The sequence below is a fragment of the Lepisosteus oculatus genome, chromosome 28 (genome assembly GCF_040954835.1).
Source record: "Lepisosteus oculatus isolate fLepOcu1 chromosome 28, fLepOcu1.hap2, whole genome shotgun sequence".
Lineage (NCBI taxonomy): Eukaryota > Metazoa > Chordata > Actinopteri > Semionotiformes > Lepisosteidae > Lepisosteus > Lepisosteus oculatus.
In genome coordinates, this window is record NC_090723.1 from 6,991,344 (window position 1) to 7,012,133 (window position 20,790).

Genomic DNA, 20,790 nt, shown 5'->3' on the forward strand with positions numbered 1-20,790 from the left:
GGCTGGTGGGTGTCTGTGAGGAGAGGTCCACTGGGTAGGCATGCCGTTCTGACCGCTGAAGCACCTTGTGAGGCCACCCTGAGATAGATTACCGCGACAGCAGGGACACCCCAGAGAGCCGACCATCTGGAGTGACAGTTCATGGGGACGGGGGGGTGGATGTGGGTGGTGGGGTGGGTGCTGTGCGTGGGTCTGTCACTGATGCAGTCTTCAGGAGAAGGAGGTCTTCAGCCTTTCAGCTTAGTCTCAACACGTGGGAACCAGACGGACAGGACTGGTAGTTCCGAGCAGATGATATGAAGCTTTGTGCTTTTCCTCATCGTCGCTTTATTTGTGATCTGAGGAGAAGAATCCATATACCTAAAGGAGTGGACATTTGTGTTGCAATGCATAGGGTGCTATTTTTTGTTCTTACTGCAGTATTTATTATAAGCTTCAGTTCAGGGTCTGTAGTCCTGGGAACAGCCAGCAGCAGAGTTCAAAGCTACCAGACTTTGGACTTCTTTGGACATGAATGTATCCGTTTCAGTCTCTTGCTCACTGCACAGAAAGGCCATTGAGCATTCAGAATAAAAAAAATACTTTTCTAGCTGAACAGATGCTACTAGGAATATTTCGAGTGTATGGGTGTAGTGTTCAGAACACAGCGGAGACAGGGATTTGAAATACTCTTCATTAGGAAGGCTGGGGATCAGTGCTGAAATCCAGTGGCTCCAAATCAGTATGCATTGTACATGGAGTGCTCTGTCCCTGAAAAAGGTCGAAGCCCCTGGCACTGGAAGACTCCCAGTGAAGAATAACTGATGTGGTTTGAGTATGGTACAGTAAAGCCGTCTCGGAGCTTGGTTGTGGTTAAGTCACTGTCAAAAAAAAAAAGTGCAGCTTTTTGTTTTGCCTTTGTGTTTACATTTGCAAATCCCTCTAAGACTGCAGTTCCTTTGTCAGTTCGTCAAGCAGGCTGCTGTAGAAGCCGGTCTCTCAAGTAACCAGCGTGATGTAGGAGGGGGTGCCACCATGGCCCTGGCTGCAGTGCGCTGGTGTGTGTTAGCCGATTGCTTTCCGATCCCTTTGCTCCGTTTGTAACGGCTTTCCGTAGTGAAGGCGTTTAATTTCCTGCTCGCCGCTGCTGGGAAGCACTTCAAAACCCCTGAGTGTGAGGGAGCGGGGAGATGTGATGATAAATGTGATGATAAACCTTTCTTCCGCCACACGGTGTTTTAATGGCCGACGTGCAGGGGCTGAAATATCAAACAAGCTGGTTGGCATTGTGGCAGGTGACGTGGTGGGGTGTCTGAGGCCCGGGGCGTGCTCCGGCTTCCCTCGCCTGCCCTCAGAGCTGACTGGGACAAAGCAGCCAAGAACACCTGCGTCCCAGGATGCACTATTCCAGTTAACTGCCTCCCCTTCCATTATAACATCCTGGCTTGTGATCGATTTATTCTAAAAAAAAAAAGGCTAGTTCGTGGACTACTTGCATGAGGGTATGTAGTCCTGCTGTCCTTCATTGCCCAGAGACTTTAATTTAGATAAAGTGAAAGAAAAAGAAGAGGTGAATTAACTGCACATTGAATGCCAACAGCCTTGTGCAGTTTGCCAACACCGTTTTGATTCTGACAAATTCCACTCGCAGTTGAACTGTACAGCAGTTTGGAGTGAATGGATTAGATCATGGTAAGACCAGGGCCTAAACCTTAATGCTTGTGCACAGTAATCATCGTCCTGAATTAGGGCTGCACTTAGGGAAGACATTGTACTATTAATAATTAATAATATGGTAATACTAATAATAATATCCCATACAAAGCTGTTTTGCAGGAGAGTAGACCAGAATAGAGCGTGTGGTTAGCAGGCAGTGCATGGGGAGCACTTGGGGTGTTTCTGCTGCTATACTACCAACAGTGCAAATGTAAAAGGGGATTATTTTTCTACAGAAAGGGGAAGAGATATATGTACAGACAGCGAGGAATGTAAGAGCAGAGCGGATACAGGAGAACTCGGTGGCTTTATTTTGTTTAAAATAAATCCGTATTATATATAAATATATATGCAATGTTTATGGGTTCGTAAACGGGTTCTTTGAACAGGGAGGACTTTCTCAGGATCAGACCTGAGGCCTTGCAAGGTGCTTACTCACCTCCCCCACAACACCCCCCCCCCCCCCCCACCCCCACCCCCACCCAGACTTCTGGGTGCTCACCCACGTAGTGCGCAGCCACGTGGGAAACGAGAGCTGTAACGGAGAGTTCGGACGTGCATCTTCATCGCACTGTGGCATTTAGCACACCGCCCTGCTTTCTAACCCCTGAGACAATTGTTCCTGGAGGTCCGAGGGCCTCCGTAGCGCGGTTCTTCTGCTTAGGAACGATGAAATTGTGTCAAGAGTCTCGGACTTCAGCCCTCCAAGGCCACAGCCCTGCAGGTTTTTTAGTCCTTAAATCATAAAAAGCTTAAGATCTGGGTAAAAGGGTAAACTAAGACTTAATAGGACCAACTGAGCCCTTCTGAAGAGGTCTTAAGGCGCTGTGATTTAAAGAGACCTAGTAAACCTGCTGGGTGTGTCCCCCGAGGATGAGGACTGAAGGCTCATGAATTATGCCTACTTACAGTATATATACAGAATATGCATGAATACAGTTACACAGAATGGCTTCTGTGAGTATTTGTGCACTGTGTTTGCAAATACTCGCTGGACCCGGTTGTACTGTAAAACGTTTTATCTCATTAACGATGGGGATAAATGTCTAAGCATGAGTTACTGGATAGTTTTCACTGCCTCTGTTAAATGGCTGCTCTATTGCTGTTTGATTGTAAAGATTGTTTTTCAAAGTCGTTGCCCTCATGAAAGTATTTGAGACCATGACCCTTTTGCTCTACTGTCTTAGCAATTCTTGTTTTATTTATTGCATTTTTTGTAGATGGGGATTTTTCACTAAAATTATTTTTCTTCAAAACAGCATTGGTAAAGAAGCAAATTGGTCTATTGTTTTGTGGTGAGTAAAAGAAGATAAGGTATAAAGGATTCAAAAAGAAAATTTAACCAGCAGCATATATTACAAAAAAATAAACAAGCTATAACTACTATTACTTCTACTACTATTCAGATGAGAAATTATTTTTGTATCTCTTCAGTCTGAGTTCCTTGCTTCACTGTGATCGCAGAGGCTGCTGGGAAGGCTGTGTGCTGCACTGATGCTCAGGGGTCGTGACCTTACATTGCTAGGGTCAGGGGTCAGCTTTGTCCAATCAAAATGCAGAATTTTTTTATATGTCCTGTGCTAATGGATAACTTGTACCATTCAGGCAAACACCTCAATGTGTAACTTCTTGTATGCAGAGCACTTTCAATGTAGTATGCAATGGACTGTTCCTTCATCCCCCATTAAATGGAACTTTCTAAGCTATTTTAAATTCTGTGGAGTTTCAGTATCTTGTGTTCCTTAAAAGGATTTCACAAAGTAATCCCGCAATTATCTTCTGTAGAGTGTGCTGAAGCACCCACCTGTCACTGTACAGCAGTGGGATTGAATCCCATCCAGCAACGTCCACATATAAAATACCTGATCACACATAATGCTTATTGATTTGACTTTGCTTTTGTCCACAGCGACATATAATTGTCCCCGTTATTGCAGTTAACTGGAGCAATACTCGGTATACTCCATTCGAGCAGTGCCCCACCTGGCACTTGCCTGACCTCTCCTCCTCACTGCTGCTGCAAGACATTCAGCAGAACAGGCAGCCCTCCTCCTCCTCCTCGCTTGTGTTTTCGGGGGGCTGGCTGTCTTGTGGTACGCAGTCAGCAGCTAGGACTGTGGGAACGGTGAACAGGTTACAGTGTCCCCAGTTTATACACCCGGCACCCCACACCCACCCCCCATCCCTGCAGCACACAGCGTGCCCCCCCCCCTCCCCATTTCCGGCAGCAGGACCCTGCAATAAGTCTATTGGGTTGTGTAACGTCAGGTTTCTGTGGTGGGCTGCTGAAGTTCCAGACAATCAGCGTGTTTGTAAATGTCAATGTGTGATTTTCAAAATCTTTGTTTATGGTCAGGATTTTAAAGGAAGATATTTTTATGGTAATTGTCGCTGGTCTATTTTACTATATATTTATGTAATAAATATGTGACTAAAATTACCCCCGCCTCTACCTGTCTTTTGCTGTTGCCTCTGCCTCACACTGTGTCCATCTGTCTCGCCCTCCGGGGAGCCATCGAAATGACAGCGGATCTTGACGAACTGTCACAAACACTGAGCTGTTTACAAATCTTCGGCTTTGGCATAGCAATTAGGAGAACCTCATCCTACATGTTTACTTCAGATTCCTGCCCGTGTTATTTTGTTAAGTATGGGCCGCTGCCTGTGAGTGTTTTTACTGTGGCTGCTATAATAAAAACCCAGCTGGATGTGCAGATTTTCTCCTAAGGCCAGCCAACCGCTCTCCATCCAAGACTGCAGGACCCAACTGTCTATTCCTCGTTCAGAACAACTCCAGGACACGGGGGGGCTTTTTTGTGGAGAAATCTTAAGTGCTTTCAGGATATCGCATGCACTGCATTTTTGTCTTGCAGTTTACAAAATCACTGAAACCAAGATGTCCACAGCAGATGTCGGAGGCAGCTCGCCGTGGCGCAGTGGTGCTCAGCTCCAGTCCTGGAGGGCTGTTGATTTTTCCATTCCACCTCCAGCTCTTAACGACCTAATGCAGCTGATCGATAGTTAATTGGACCACTTTTCAAAGGGCTCCATCTGCTGCTGGTTTGAAGAGCTCTAGAATGCCTGCAGGCATCTGGCTCTTGAGGAGTGGAGTTGTGCACCTACAGCATGCGGCAGTGTATCTGCGAGTGTGCTGTTCAGGGCCAGAGGCCCAGGAGTTGGAAACAGATGTGCAGAAGTTTGTGAGGATTACATGTGTTTTGCTGTCACACCTCCACAGAGATGAGTCAGCCTAAGAGATGAATTTGTGCTGATGAATGAAACCGGGACCTCAGTGTAGAAGTGGAGCTGACAAGAAACACTGCTTTGCACAGCCAGGTGGTGCCCTTGTACAAATTAAGCGGGCGTGACGTTAAAGTCGCTTTTCTTGGGATCCTTTGAGGAACAGTTGGGTGTATGGGTGAGGGTGCACGGCAGAGTCTTCAGACACTCGAACCCTTGCCTCTGGGCATGCGATGAAGACAGTGACTGTGTCGTATTCTGTCCTGTGCCCTGTGTTATGTGTTGTACAAGTGTTACTGCTTGTCCGCCACCTCCTGAGGTTCCAGTTTCAGACTCCACAAGGTTTAAATGGACACTTGGACACCTGCCCACTAGGGGGAGCCAGAGGCAGGTTTATCTGTTTGCTGTTGTGCTCGTTGCGTCATAGTGGGGCCCGTCTGTGCTAAGAATCGAGCTGGCTTGTTTCCAAACATGCAGACGTTCTCTTAGCTGAATGTCTGTGTATAGTGTCCTCAGTGATTGAGCTTTTTTTTAGCAGAGTTGGCTTGGAAAAGCACCCTTAGGCTCCCTGCAGCTACGGCTGGCCGGCTTAATGCAGTGCACTTGGGCACTGCCCACAGGGTTCGTGGGCTGTCGTAGCAGGATCAGTCCAGGTGTCAACTGGGCGTTATTAGGACAACAGTGCTTTTCATTTTCTGTTCCATCGATCACAAGAGAGCTGTTCTTTCGGGGGGCTTGTTTTAGTCCTTTGTACAAATGGAGGATTAGCCTAGAGGAGCCTTTTCATTCCTACTAGAAAATGGAGCCTTGGCGAGATCTCCTTGTAAGTGTTGACTGTAGAGTTACAGATAACAACGCTGCGATGAGCTAAAAGGATCTGCAACAGTGTTTTGGCAGGGGAATACAGGGGCACATGCAGATTTGAGATGGAGAACTGTCAGTGCAGGAGTGCTTAAGAAGACACCTTACCTTAAGGTGTGAAAACTGTCCGGAGTACAGAGGCAGACTGACCACCTACTGGCGCTGAGGCCTTCAGCTGTGCGTAACTAGCTAGCTGACGGTATTTTGTATTGGAGTCGTTTTACACTCAATTAACACGTTTTCGTTTCCCTTCCATTTTCCGCTCTAGGAGAGGGTGCCCTCTAGCGACAGTATTCAGGCCCTGCCACTCGGGCACACCTTCGAACAGAGACGAGTTTGCGGGAGGCAATGCAAGTTTCATTCGTGTAGAACTGTCGATAAAGTGGGATTTCAACAATTGCAACATCGGGTACTCTTCACGTGTACCTTAGCATGCTAAATCATAAATCTTGCGACGGATCACTGTAAGGGGTTAATATCAATATGCAAAAGTGAACAGACGGAAACACGGACAGGGCAATGACTTAAAATTGTTACAGAATTGAAGCCCTTCCGCTGTCAAGAAAAAAAGAGCTTCAGAAAAATGTGTATACGTGTTGTTTATGTGAAGCTACACTATGGATCCTCTCCCACTGCAAATCACTGGCACCGCCTTTTCCGTCGCCTGGTCCGTGCCACCACAAATGTTCATCTTCAACGTCTCCGTAAAAAGGTTAAAGTAAAGATACTACCCAGTCAGCATGGGAGAAGCTACCGGCGGTACAGAGCTGAATGAATGTTGCCCCAGCTGCTCCAGAGCGCGGCGCGCACACGGGGCGGCCAGGGAGAGACGGGACTCGTGGCTTGTTGTGGAGGCTGTGATGTCATAAAGGCAGCTTTTTCGGCAGCCAACCCCCGCCCCGCTTTTCGGTCCGAAGCCCCGCCCTTCCGCTGGGCTCAGACACGAGGAATTTTCCACTCGGGCGCAGCCGGGCTGTCCGGAGCGGCAGGGTCCTGCGCGCCACACCGCAGACACGCGTGGATTGGCGCGACTCCCCCCCCCCGCCCGAGCGCGTCATTGGCAAGTACTGGCGCACACAGAGCCACACGCACAAAATCGCGTTATTCATCCCCCCCACCTTTCGTATGGATCTGGTGAAGTAGAACTGTAACGTTGTGCGGTCAATACCACCTTGAAGCGCGCACACGACAGGCACACTCCCACAAACACGGAGCTGTTGATTCACACGCCTGCGCTCGCACAGAAAATGAAATACACGTGCTTCTGTTGCATAAGAGCTTTCTTTTTTTTTAAAAAAAAGGCGCTCTTGTCCTTATCTTACTCTTCAGGGTCGTGTAAGGACAGCGCCTCCCCGCTCCAGGGAAAGTACGCCGCCGTAAATACTCCGGGCACTAATAACAGCGGAGCTAATTTTAAAACGCGCTTGGCAAAAGAACGGGGGAGAACTGGCCGCTGGAGATCGCTGAGGGGACCGGGAAGGGAGAGCGGCTTGGTCAGGCCGGGGAGTGGAGAAGAGAGCCAGCGTGTCTCTCCCACAGCCTGGCACGGGGCTCGGCGTGGCCGCGGGAAGCGCCCAAGTGGCTAATAAGATAATTACGGTTTGTAACGGAGAGGTTTCAGCACGTCAGTTCGCGGAAGAGTAGGGGGGGGGTCGGCAATAATAATCAGAGTTTGGTGCTGCGAAAATCCCTGTGACGCCGGAGGCACAACAGTGCAGCATTTGTGAATGAACGTGTCCTTGCAGGTTGTGAATGAACGAGACGAACGGTCCCCAGCCTGCTCTGCGCGCACAGTGACAGGGCGGTGTGTGTGTGTGTGTTGGGGGCTCCTGTCGTGAGCTCGCGTCAGGGTCGGTCGCATAGCTGGTGTCCCTCTTCCATAACACCTTGAACAATAAAGCACCCCCCCCCCAGATACAGAGACCGCCCCGACCTCCCGGAGGAACGGGGGGACAGTACAGCGAGCAAGATGGGTGTCACAAGTATATCATTCCTGCACGATTATTCACACGACACGATTATTATTTCACACAGAGCGGCAGAGGGCACCAGCGTGTGGGCTGCCTTCTGAAACACGCACAGCCCTGCGTGCGTGTCCGGCGGCTCCGGCGCCTCTGTGGCACTAGGAGAGGAGAGACCCGCCCAGCTCCGAGGCCTAGCCCAGAGCTCTCGGTTCGAGGTTTTGAACTCTTTGTATTCAGCTCAGGTGTAGGAGCTGTCATTTAACTATTGTGTTTCGCACATAACTTGAAGTCTCCCCATTTTGAAATAGAAAACAAAATCCAGCCTCTTCGAACTGTGCAACGTGTTGGTTCATTGAAGGGCTGGCTGAAAGTGAAAAGTCCGATTACGAAGCAGAGGGGGTTCCGGGGTGAACCCCAACTTGACTCGGTGTGCCCCAGTCCTGGATGGGTCCGCGGGTTGTCGACGTGTGAGCCTCGTCCCGTGGTGCAGTTGGATCACCGAGGACCAGCGCCAACGGCAGCGGCGTTTACATCCTGTCATCCATTTTGCTTTAACCTTTCGCCACAGTTGTTTAGGGGTCAGCCGCTCACGGGGGCCCTTTCTAACACCGCAAAACCAAGTTCCCTTCAGGCTGCGGTGTGGCCTCCCCACGGGTGCAGTTACACCGGGGCCCCGCTGGGGGCGCTGTGGCAGTTTCACCTGCTTCTCAGGTGACTCCTTCCGGAAGCGCCCGTTCCCGCGAGCCCGGCCCTCAAAATGGCGGATCCGACCTTTAGAACGGAAAGACCGTTTTATGGTCTCAAGTGGGAATGTACCGTTTTTTTTTTTCGTTTGAGCTGGGTCGGAATAGAAATTCTTCAAATTCTGTTTTCGACGAAAAACTTCACCTGGATTTCATTTATGGCAGAGACGTTAGGAGAGGTCTGTGAGAGCCACTGCTGAAACAGGTACGTACCTTCCGTTCAAACGGCGTCTGTGGTTTACACAGCCCACCGACTCTCGTTTTGAAAACCTGTTCATTGTAAACGCTGTAAATAAAATTAAACATCCAACGTGCTTTAAAGTAGTTTAGCTGGAGTTTTGTTCTAATGTTAAATATATTTAATATAAGTTAAAACAAGATTGTCGCTTGCCGTTCACACCGGATATTAATTAGCCTTAGAGGGCTGCATCTAATTTAAACTGCGTGATGCTTCTGGCGTTTTTTATGGCAGTCTTCCGAGATTACTCATATTACACCAATCATCAATCGAATGACACCGTCAAGTTCTGTCAAATGTTTCTTCTTTTTCACCTAACTGAATGATTGAAAGCTGTACTGTGACATTGCTGATATCGTTCATTGATATTGTCAGAAGCAATTATCACCCTGCAGCTCCCAGCTGGCAGCCCCATTGGAGCTCAGCAGGTGTGAGCCTGGTCAGTACCTGGATGGGAGACCTCCTGGGGAAAACTAAGGTTGAGGTGTTAGTGGGGCCAGCAGGGGGCGCTCACCCTGTGGTCTGTGTGGGTCCTAATGCCCCGTGATAGTGGTGCTCTCTTTTGGGTGAGACTTAAAACCAAGGTCCTGAATGTGGTTCTTAAAAATTCACATTTTTCCCCTGGCTTTTACCCATCATGGCCTCCTAATAATCCCCATCTCTGAACTGGCCTCATCACTCTGTTCTCCTCCCCGCTGAGAGCTGGTGTGTGTGGTTAGTGTACTGGTGCATCATCCAGGTGGGGCTGCACACTGCTGTTGGTGGAGGGAGTCCTGTAAAGTGCTTTGAGTGGAGTGTCCATAGGGCTTTCTGGACACTGATTGCTAATGCCCCTGTTTACAGGAAATGTCGTGGGCTCAATCATTGATAGATTGAAAAATGTATAGAACTGATCATTTTAGGTCTCTATTCTGTAGCTTTAATAATAAAACGAATAAAGTTAATATTACATGTGACATATAACGATATGTCATACGTCATTGATCAGGTTTCACAATAATCGTTTGACAAGGTAGTAACATCAGACTCCTTTAACATAGGAGCACATGACCTGTCCCTCTGCCTATAAAAATCTGTTGTATGGCAGTGAAAACTTTTAATTTCCTGTGAGAAGAAGCCTTTCACAGAGTACTCACATTCCAACAATATACGAGTTCTTAACATTTTAAGCAAAATAAAAACTTTTTGACCATGGAATGGTTAAACACAATCGGAACATCTGAATTGTAATAGCTTTCTATTTTCACCCCAGCAAACTGTGAGAACTGGCAAGAGAGTAGTACTGAGCCCTTTAACATTTGTATCTGATAGTTATACCAGCTTCATTTTTACCAGCCCATACGGCCTAGAACATCCCATTTACGCAAGACCAGCTCATGTACGGTAACAATGACAAAGTGGCAGTCTGAGTTTCATCCAATATAATATAACGATTTCAGATTTTTGGTGAACATTTGTATGAAGTTGATAGAATCTGAGCACAAAGAGTTTGGGTTTGTGTTTTATTAATGCAAGACATGTTTTAAATTAAGTTTTCCCGATCTGCTATTATATATATTGAGCATAAGAAGATACTTACCGCCCATAGTTTAAACAAGTTCACAGAATTGTCAGTAAAATTATATATTTTCTCGTATTTGGTGCATTGATATTTTATTGATCAGGCGGGACAGGTAAATGACTTAGGACTGTGTGTGGCCAAAGGTTGGGACCAATACAGGCTGTCTGTCGGGGACACATGCTTCACGTCGGGTTGTAGATTGTCTTGTGAGATTCCGTCCCATTCCTTTCGCACAGCCTGGACAAGCGCTTCCCTGTTCACTGGTCCCTGAGCCTTAGTCCCACATGCTGTCCCAGCTCGTCATACAGAAGTTCACTGCGGCACCACAGCATAACTGTTAGCATTCTCGCCTCGCCAGAAAGCTGTTGATACACGAGTGGCATGAGGCCGTGTTCTGTTGTAACGCAGGGCAGCCGGCAGGGTCCCAGATTAACTCAGGGCTGCTCCATCACTATGAATGGTGTTCTGTCCAAACTTTCGCACCTGGACCTTGCATGTGATTGGCCTGTTGTGCACCGCAGGTACCATCTGTGCACCACACTTGTATTGCTTATATTGGTGAGAGGTGGACAACATCTGAAGTGATCTAGTCTACACTCACACTCCAGAATACCAGTGATGCAAAGATTTCTGTTGAGAAGCGGGGCATGCTTGTTTTTTTCCAATATTCCGTCTCCATTTTTCTTCCCGTTCTTCTTTGACTTTCAGAAGTTTAAATCACCTCACCACCTTTTGCCCAATCAGCCCTTTCACAAATGGGGTAATTTGAGTTATCATGGTCAAGTTATGAATGATCAAAATGACACCAAAAGCGTTTAATCAGGTACCCCTTTATTGAGTGCTTTATGTTTTCTAAAAATGTGCATGCATAAAGTGATGTTCCTTCTGATGCTCAGGTGAGTTCTGTAACTAGTGTTTCTGGCATACATGTACATTTTCCTGAATGGTGCATTTGCTTATGCAATATACAACATAGATTAAAAATGTGGCAGGTGTTATTTAGTAATGCTGAAAAGGCCAGCTTTGCATAGTTTTAGAACCTGTCCTCAAAATTAGGAACCAAGGTGCGAATATAGTTCCAGATTTGCCACACGATGACACAGAGCACTGCAATTCTTGATAAATGTCTTTTAATTGGCATTGATATTTTGAGGAGATAAACATGTCTTATACATCTGATTTGCATACAATGAAAGCAAAAACACACAAACGCCTGAAAAGAGTTTGTTCCACTCGTAATTCATAGCCTGGGGAGGTATGAATGAGAGGCCAGATCGGGCCATGTAATAAATACTGCAAGGTAAAATGATCTTCAGCCTAGTTCAACTGGCTCTGTTGCCTTTAGACTTCATGACTGCTGTAAGCTGTCAACATCCTTCCTGAGGGTGTAGATTTTGACCAGTGGCTATACAGACCCATTTCTTGTAATGTTGTCTTTTATTCAAGTTAAATCAGGATTGTAAGACATTACATTACACAGGTGTGGTCCAGATTTAAAAATAAAATGGACACAAAACAGCTGAAATACATAGATGAATATATTCCTGAAGGGCGCAGCTCAATTCATAAGAAAAAAAACAGCTAAGTTAATTAAACATACAGTAAACTATGCATTGTAGAACATTTCAAATATAAGGTTTGCCTCCTTTCATTTCTGGAGCAAACTATCTGTATTGCACAGCAAATGATTACCCACAGTGTCATTACAATGGAAGTCATCTGCAGCAAAAGCAGACTGTTCTATTGGTCGTTGGCAACTGGATGTCCAAGATGAGGAAACGGAAACATTATTGTCAAAGCTTTTTTTTTTAAGTGTTACTGTGCATTCTGCTTCGTCTTGTGTTTGGATAATGGATACTTTTGGGGAATTTTAGAGGATCCTGTAAACTTTTGGGTGGGCGAGGGATACTGTATCACGTGGAGAGGAGAAAATACCAGCTCTCCTTTGGCAGGAGTTCACAGGAAATCACCAAGGTTAATAAGCCAGATCCTTGTCAGTCAGTTTCAGCAAACCCCCCCCCTGCAGCTCAAACAGGAGCTGTCTGATGAGCTGGCAATCCCAGGAGCATGTGCATGTGCTTCTGAAAGTGTGGCAGCTCCCCTCCTGATGGCTCCACACTGTCCTCCAGGCAATCGCACTGGACTCTGGTGCAAGGGGGAGGCCTGGAACACACAGCTGTCTCACCCCATACGTAGAGGTTTTATTCCACTCTTGCTGAACAAGATCAAAATTATACCAACAACACAAAGGTTTAAAAGTTTTCTTTTTATGCAGAGTGTAAAAACAAGAAAAATTTAAACTTTTTCCCCTAATCATAACCAATGAACTGCAGGTATCTGGCCTTCATTGTACTTTTAGGATGTTTTAAATGTGCAGAAGGAACGCTTTTGCTCATTCTGTTGTCCCGTCTCCTGCTCTCTCCATCAAGTCCGGGGGAAAGGGCGCCCCCCTGTGGTCCTAGCTCTTGCGCTGCTCCTGGTCCTTCTTGCGCTGTTTCTCCTTCTGCCTCTCCAGTTTGTCCAGGGCCTTGCGCTCTTTCTCGGCGGCCGCGTGCATGTCCTTCAGGCGGCGCTTCAGCGCGCTGCGGTCCGAGGAGCTGGTGACCCCCAGGCCCTGAGTGCAGACGGGACAGAGCACACACCAGACCCAGCTGCATTAGTCCCCCACGCGTCCTGCTGGACAGCTGCACAGCCCCACGCAGAAATGACTGATTCACGATCAGCAGAAGGCCTATAGCCCCCCTTGCAAATACTGCCAACACTCAAACCCGTTTGTCTGGTTTGCTGGTTAATTAGCAAGAGTGCTGCAGACCTTAAGACTGCACCCCTAGCTCTAAAACAGTCTGCAGAAGTAAAAAACAGTGGCAACACTACATGGTAGCAGGTTTCTAGTATTTCAGCTACCTATTGTATTTTTCCTTTAAATCAACAAAGGAATATCAAGTATTTCTTAGTGCTACACAAGAAAGTTCTGAGCTGAATTGGCTGTCCTGTGTTTAAATTGCAGAATTACATTCAGCTGCTCAGCATGATGGAGAAGTTGTACTACAGGAGCAGTTCACCAGAAAGTGAGGTAGGTTACCAGAAACATTGGACTAATTAGGTGGGGTATTTTCAAGTCAAGACATATTTCTTACTCTGATTTTGAGTTTGGCCACAATTATCCCTCATTCACTTGCAAGTAAAAGGATATTTGATGTCTTGGAAGATGAAAAAGAAGGATACTGTCTCTATCCTTTTCTAGCCTATTAGTTGAACCATGTGCTGGGACTAATCATATATCATGTCAGTGATCATAAAGTATCTACCAAGTATAGAATTGCTTTTACAGCACTAAGACTAATGCTCTATGGATAATATCCCATGGATAGGTCTGGGTAGAGAGCTGTATCAGCATGTATAGGCTGCAAAGGGAACAGGTCATTCCATGCCGAAAGGTAAAAACCTCTGAAAAAGGCCTCACAGCTGAAACAGTTTTTTCTCTACTTCTCCGAATCGAATGAGCCTTTGCATATCCCATGGGTGTCAGAAATGCGTGAGCTCAAGGCTCCCCGATCCATATCCTTTTCACCCTAGTGGCTTGCAAAGGCTTACATATCCACTGTGAATTGTTTGCAAGTAACCTTCAAAATTGCAACCCGTTATGATGCTTAAAACAAAAACATCTTCAGTCCCAATTAATTAAGGGTGCAATTAAGTAACTAGATGGAATGAAAGTCAGCGGGCATTTAGAAACGTTTCAGCCTGAGAATGTCTGAAAAAGCTCTATCGTGTCTATTTTCCCTCTCTAACTTTGTGTAAGGCAGTTCAGATATAGCCTGCCAGCATGAAACCTCTAAGACACAAATGACAGGTCCTTCAGAATGTAATTATTGAGCATGGGCACCTTGCAGTGTGGAGCTCTCACAGCTCCACATTTAATGAGATTCAGAATAACACTAAGCTCTAACAGTAAGAAATTTGGCTTGTTGCTGCACATTCCCAAGTTGCTCTTTTTCTTCCAGTAGGTGGCACTATGGAACTACATCAAGATTGTATTGCAGTGCATGAAATTGTAAATAAGAGTAACTGCAGGGGTTTTGTGGAGGTCACTAATACAATCCTGACATTGTACTTGAAAACGGATCCTGAAATGCCTAAGAAAGCACATCAGCAGTCCCTCTATCTTGCAGCTGTGTGTTTCTCCGACCTGCTCCATTATCAAACTGTACAATGTCCAGTCTGGCATCGAGCCACACGTTTTGCATTCATCTCAGTGCTTCTCAGGCCAATTCTCAAGCTGTAATACAGAACAATCCCCACAGAGGTCTGTGCTTTTTCTCTGCTCATAACAAAGAATGTGTTGTGCAGCTGTGGCCTGAACTGGAGCAAAGCTGAGCCATTTCTGAGCTGTACTCTTAACTGTACTATGAATTGGCATGTTAATGCTAAAAGGAAGACAACAATACTGTAATAGGGGAATATTATTTTGTGGGTTAATCAGGACTGGAGATTTAATCTCCATAGATCTTGCAAATGGTCACTTTTAGACCCAAATCTAAGTAGGCTTTACTAAATCTGATTTCAGACACTAAAAGTGATCAGCCTCCATCTATCCCTTAGCCTAAGACAAATCCCCAACATCAATCACAAAACTATAACTCTACACTACCCTCCTCAGCACTATACTGTGCTTAAACCTGACCCTCACCCCTGCCCATGTGTGCAGACAATGCTAACAAGTGCGTTTTTAGGGAGTTTCATAAAAGGTAGACTCTGGTAGCTTTGGAACAGTGAAACTGCTCATGTTTTACTGCGATCGATACAATAAAATAAAAAATAACAAAACATTTCTTTGTCATCACAAAATGGGGTTGCCTTAATCGCAACAGAAAGAGCCCCACCTTACTGAAATAAGACAGCATGGATACAACATACAAGTGGGAAAAAAATCCCAAACACGAAATGGAGCAGGCACCAACACACTGGATGGAGGTACTGTGCCAATGTGCCATCACGTGGGGGCTTGATGCAAAAACACAACCACAGGTGCGGAGCTGCTGTGCAAATTGTGGACCCCTGTGGAAGGGAGGGGTGATGGACTGCAGTGCCTCTGGCCAATAGCTCCAGTGCAGAGTGTGTGCTCATTCAGTATGACGGGGCTCTGGCCTCAGCCTCGACCCCGATCCCATGCCCGCTCACCTTTAGCTTGCTCCCATCCAGCTGGAGCAGCTGCTCCCCATCGATGTCCCTGGCAGTGAACTCGGGGATGTACTGCTCCATGTTCAGGCCCGTCAGCCACTGGCACACCTGCTGGGTGCTCCAGGTCGACACCAGGCACAGAGGCTCGTCCAGGAGCTGGGGGGCACAGGGCAAAAATGGGGTTCATCTTCAGTGGTTCCTGCACCATGCTCTATACTGAGCCGCCTCACTGTGTCCCATTCTAAGGGAAATGTCAGAGTCTGGCCACCACTCACTTAATGCACTGCCCTTGAAAGCAAAAACATGTGTGTGCAATGTAACACGTAAGTGAAAAATTATAACTTAGGTACCATTCTTTACATTTTTCTGTAACTAGAAAAAGAATGACTCGCATGTACAAATGCAAGATGCATGAGGAATGTAGAGAATGGTCCTGACGAGGCTGGAGGGGAACTAAAATGTCACCCCCCCCACATACTGGTATTTTCTTGATTGCACTCAGTGCTGGCAGAGCAAAGCAGTGATTTGCAAAGCCTTTTCCCAGTTAAGGGGGGTGATGAGCAAGGCAGCCTGCTGACTAATTAATCTGCGATGTGTTCCTTGCAGACAAGAGATGGGTTCTACACTTTCTGGAAGACGCAGCCCATGGGCCTGGTGTTCAGTCAGTGAAGGTGAGGGCAGAGCCACTGGCACTCAGCTGTATAAGTCCTAAAACCACTAATCCTCCAGCACACTGCATGGCTGATTAACACGGGGAGTTAGTTTACTGGAAGTAATTGATTTCTCAATCATTGTGCAACCATGTCTGACACACTTGGCTTTTCAGAGGGCATGATTATTCACTAGGCAGAAGGAGTTTAACTCATTTCAAACCTGCTGTTAAGATATTTTGTAAAAAAGGCTGCCCATATTCTTGTACATTTAAAAAAAACCTTAGTTTAGTTCACAAAGTTGCAATGCTCATAATCAAACGTGAAAAAGGCGTTATGCTGTTCTCGTGTTCTCGGTGCACTTATGATGTTCTCATCAAATTGAGTATTAATCTTTTTTTTTTGTCTGCTAAAACACAGGTCTTTAAGCCCCTGCTGAAATTCAGCTTTGACTCACCTCGTCAGATGACTGGGAGAGTGTCTGGTACGGGTGCGAGGATTTGGAATCAGCCATTGACCCACTGGACACGCGAGGACTCCGGGGACAGAAGTCATCACTTAAGGTGGACTCCTGTCGGTGGGGAGGCAAAAGCAATTAACCGATATCATGAGACCTAATGTAATCACTGGACAGCCATGCGGTAAGCAGAGCTCCATATTATATTTAATAGCTTCTCCATGTAGCTAGTGTGCACTCAACACAACCCCAAGCATGCGAAAGGCATTAATACAGCAGCTTGGCCTTGTGCATCACACACAACCTGGTGCTGCTGTCAAGTACATTTTCCTGTAGCACACCTACAAGAACATCACAGTACAATATGTTACAATCCAGTTCAGTGCATTTCAGTGGTGTTTAGTTTTATGATATTGCCGTTCCAGTTGTGCCAAGGAATCTTTTTTTATGCTTCAGATAAAAGATCCTTCTTAACTTTCAAACAACTTGTGGTTATGATTCAGCTGAGCCAGGGACCAATTATTTCAAACATCTAAAATCAAAAGTGAAAAATGAAGACGGCTTCAGCTGCTCTCCGGGCTTTGCTGACAGCTTACTAAGCAGATCAAAGACTGGGGGAGGACCGCATGGTAGCTGACAGTCACTGCTGCGGCTGATCCGAAGTGTCCCACTGGACCACCGGGCTTATCCGCATTCCCAAATCCTAGGAAGGGTATGGGAGCACAGGGAATCTGCAGGCTCTTTGGGACCAGCTATCCCACACAAGCCATGCTGACCTTGGTCGTCACATATCGTCTTTAATCTCTCCCATTATGGAGGAGCAAAGCCAGCTTGACTAAACAGAACAGTCCACAGGCCATGGGACTGACCATTTGAGGCAGGATGAGGTGGAAGTTCAACTTCGATCTGCTGTTTTTGCTCTGGTATCCTTCGTACATCTATGCACATTCTTAACATCTGAATATCAGGCGCTAATTAATGCTGGGCTGAATCAGAGCTATCATGGGATTCTTCATAGGCGATGGGTCTAAAATAAATAAAACCAGCCAAGACCAAAACACTGGCCTTATAAAGAACTTAACCTGGAACCACACTAGTGGTTTCAAATTAAAGCACCTGGTATGCACTCTGCACAAACAACTAGGGACACATGTCCACATCCGCCCCGTCCTCTGTGCTCGTATTTCTTAAGGGCACCTGTGTGTATAATAAAAACCTGTTTCAACTGTGCACAACCAGCAACGGTGTTTTTCCTAATGCAGGCTTATTAGAAAGCTATTTTGCTACACTGCTGGGGAACATTTAATGGACCTGTTTTCATGGGAGGTTTTAATTGCTTTGTAGATCAAGGCTAAGAGGACACCTCTAATCCGTAAACACAACAAATGGTTTTACATTAGGAGCAGAGCCGCTCACCTTACAGCATAGCACATTAGCACAGGACTGATCGCCTTCCATCTAGCAGCCAAGGGCTGATCACAGCATCCTGGGATATTATTATGCCTTTTATCCTTACAATACATACAAATGTGTATTTTTTTTTATTTAATAACCAATGATCTTATTAGTGCGGCGGTGTATTTTTTTGTGTGATAAATGCTCATATCAGTTTGGAATTGTTTAAGGCTGGTCTCAAGGCATGATGAGAACCTAAAGACCTGCAGATGTGCACATGTGAAGACCAACACCTGGAAGAGCCATGAGGTCCACAGAACTGCAGAGTAGCCTGTACTGGGTGAGTTTATATACTTGCAGTCGCCTCAGAGAAAAAATATCTCTGTAATAGTCTGTCTCTGAGCATCTGTGTGCCCTGTGGAATTCAAGTCAGCTGCACAGACGTTTCCAGACAGGTTCATCTCGGAGATGCCTGGAAGGATTTAAACTTGTCCTGAACAAGTAGTGGCCCAGACCTACTGCCTGTTAGTAGCCTGATCTGTGACTCTGCCTGCTTTGAGGCAGTTTAGGCTCACTGCACTTGAATCTGGCACAGGGGACAAGGAACTAAAGCACTTTTCTGGTCACTCTGCTAGCCATGGCCTGCCCTTCTGTTTAAAGCAGTGGTTATCCACTACTGATTAAACAGCACTGGCGCAGGTCAGTTCTTTAAAGCCTAGACTATGGAATGAAAGGAGAGTAGAGACCCGATTATCCGACCTTACCGGGACCGATAGTATGTTGGATAATCGAAAATGTCAGATAATGTGGAAACTGAGTAGATAAATCATAGATTAAAGGAAGCGTCTGGGTAACACGACATCAGTAGCAGTTGTCTCCTCTTGTTGTTGAAGAAGGCCATTGCCGCTTCGAGAGCCTGACCCCTTGGACTTGCATGCCTGTGTGTCACTGTTCTCAGTGATTTACCTTCCTGTGTGCGCACCCCGAGTTAAGGACAGCTTAACCAAAAGTGTGCTTTGCTCTTCGTTTTCTCTCCAGGGCCTGCTGCCCTCACCCCAGAACCCCGAGCCCCCGCGCTCACAAACACCAGCACTGGAGTTACCAAGGTAACAGTGGGACCGAAAGTGGGTCAGCCGCAGCCCTCACACGGCCCCGCTCGTTTATAACACCATGTTAACGAGCAGCAGCTTCACAAAACTACCCAGCCTGAACCTGGTGGCCTGAGAGCTTCCCAGACACCAGGGGCTACTGTTCACCCCAGGTCTAGTCCAGGCAACTCTTGTTCTGATAATCTTATGGGTCTGTCATTAATCTCTTACAATATAGAACAGAATTATACATGCTGATTATGTATGGGGGGGGGGGGTTTATTGAAAAGGATTTCTTTAAAATCCAATGCTGTTGTTTAGAAAACTACTTTATTCCTGCTGCTAGAACAACAGCTACTTCCAGTAATTTAAAAGTAAAATAAATCTTGGTCTGTTCCTCAACGTGTTAGTTTAAAATATTTTATTGCTGTGCCAGATAATTAATGCTTTTGCCAGCTTAGTGTTTGTTGGTTAAAAGTGTCTTTACCTATTTTTTTTATTCAGTTGTTTAAACTGAATGGGCAGGTTACAAACATGGTCCAGATGCCATTTCAAGCAAATGCTCCCAACTGAAAAGGTAAAGTACAGGTTCATATTTCTGGCTGTTGTGTTGTGTTAAGTAAGGACAGACTTGGTTTAACATTTGCAGTTTGAAAGAGCTGACCAATGTCTGGAACACAGACATCAATCTACCTCAACATGTGGAGTTAACTGTATTGGACTCGTGACTGACTTTCATTAAATTACCCTTAAAATCCCCATAATTAAATCTGCCTCCCTCAGCTTTGTATCTGTGAGTCTCAGGACTGAAGCGGAGTCTATTGCACTGGCTTCAGAAATCCCACTTACAGAGCACTTAGTTTCAGCACTATTACATGACAGCTCTCAGGACATTTCTGTTGATGCTGGAGTATTGAGGCCACTGGCTCACACCTGAAATTAACTTTTTCAGTATGCCGGTGATTTTTAACTCGGGTGGATTTGGTAACTAAGGCAAAGAGCATCTAAAATGTATTAGTTTTCCTCCAAATGTATGGTTGTTTTTAGTGACAGGAAATGTAAATTTCACATGGCACAAATTACTTTGTGATTGGTGGGGGGGGGGGAATCACAAACAAAACTGTCTTAATTGTGATGTAGATCTGCTCAGCTGTAAGCTATTAAATTCTAGAATAAAAACAAACAAATCTCTCAGTTCATTAAATGTTATTGTTCAACCCCCAAATACAATTAAGAGAAGCTGAGACCTAATCATGTAATTGTCTTCACGATACCTCAAGCCAGTGTCAGTTTAATCAGACTGCAGCAATTACAATGGACAAAAAGTGCTGTAGCACCTTAAAGGGAATATCTGACATTTCACTCCTGCATTCCTGTGTCTGGTCCTGAGTTTTTTTTGCTCCTATGGAAACAGCAATGCCTCGGCTCTTCCCCCGTTAGGCAAGAGACAAGCAGGCTGACAGATCAGGTTTGTGCGCCGTCTGGGAACAGAGATGTGCTTTTGAAACATCTGAAAAAGAAGGGGGAGGCTTATAGCTCTGACATTTTCTTCCTCCTCTTGTTTTAATTTAAAATAAATAAAATAAAATGATTCTTATTATACAGAGAGTCCAGTATTTTTTTCCTTTCCATTTTTGTGCACATTTTAGAAGCAGTGTTAAAAGGTGTGGTGTGGAGGTGAGCATCGTGGTCCCACAGCTCTGGAGTCCGGGGTTCA

The 20,790-nt window shown here is 45.9% G+C and overlaps 1 protein-coding gene and 2 long non-coding RNA genes across 4 annotated transcripts in view; 1 reads left to right on the forward strand and 2 right to left on the reverse strand.

Annotated features, from left to right (window-relative positions):
• Positions 1-3,268: 3,268 nt before the first annotated feature.
• On the reverse strand, positions 3,269-5,321 carry LOC138225487 (uncharacterized). Its single transcript, XR_011183920.1, has 2 exons — positions 4,149-5,321; positions 3,269-3,809 (listed from the first exon to the last, which is right to left on the reverse strand). It is a non-coding gene; the product is annotated as an uncharacterized lncRNA (long non-coding RNA).
• A 1,244-nt stretch (positions 5,322-6,565) lies between these two features.
• On the forward strand, positions 6,566-20,673 carry LOC107079281 (uncharacterized). Its single transcript, XR_011183919.1, has 7 exons — positions 6,566-8,708; positions 13,310-13,375; positions 16,090-16,154; positions 16,554-16,774; positions 18,216-18,325; positions 19,024-19,091; positions 19,578-20,673. It is a non-coding gene; the product is annotated as an uncharacterized lncRNA (long non-coding RNA).
• Positions 11,416-20,790, reverse strand: part of samd14 (sterile alpha motif domain containing 14) — a 35,684-nt gene continuing 26,309 nt past the window's right edge. For both annotated transcript variants that reach the window (XM_015362154.2, XM_015362152.2), the window contains 3 exons: positions 16,591-16,704; positions 15,484-15,639; positions 11,416-12,916 (listed from right to left, as the gene is read on the reverse strand). In XM_015362154.2, coding sequence (XP_015217640.1) covers positions 12,761-12,916; positions 15,484-15,639; positions 16,591-16,704 — 426 coding nt within the window. In that variant the 3' untranslated portion in view covers positions 11,416-12,760. The remainder of the gene's footprint in view (positions 12,917-15,483; positions 15,640-16,590; positions 16,705-20,790) is intronic.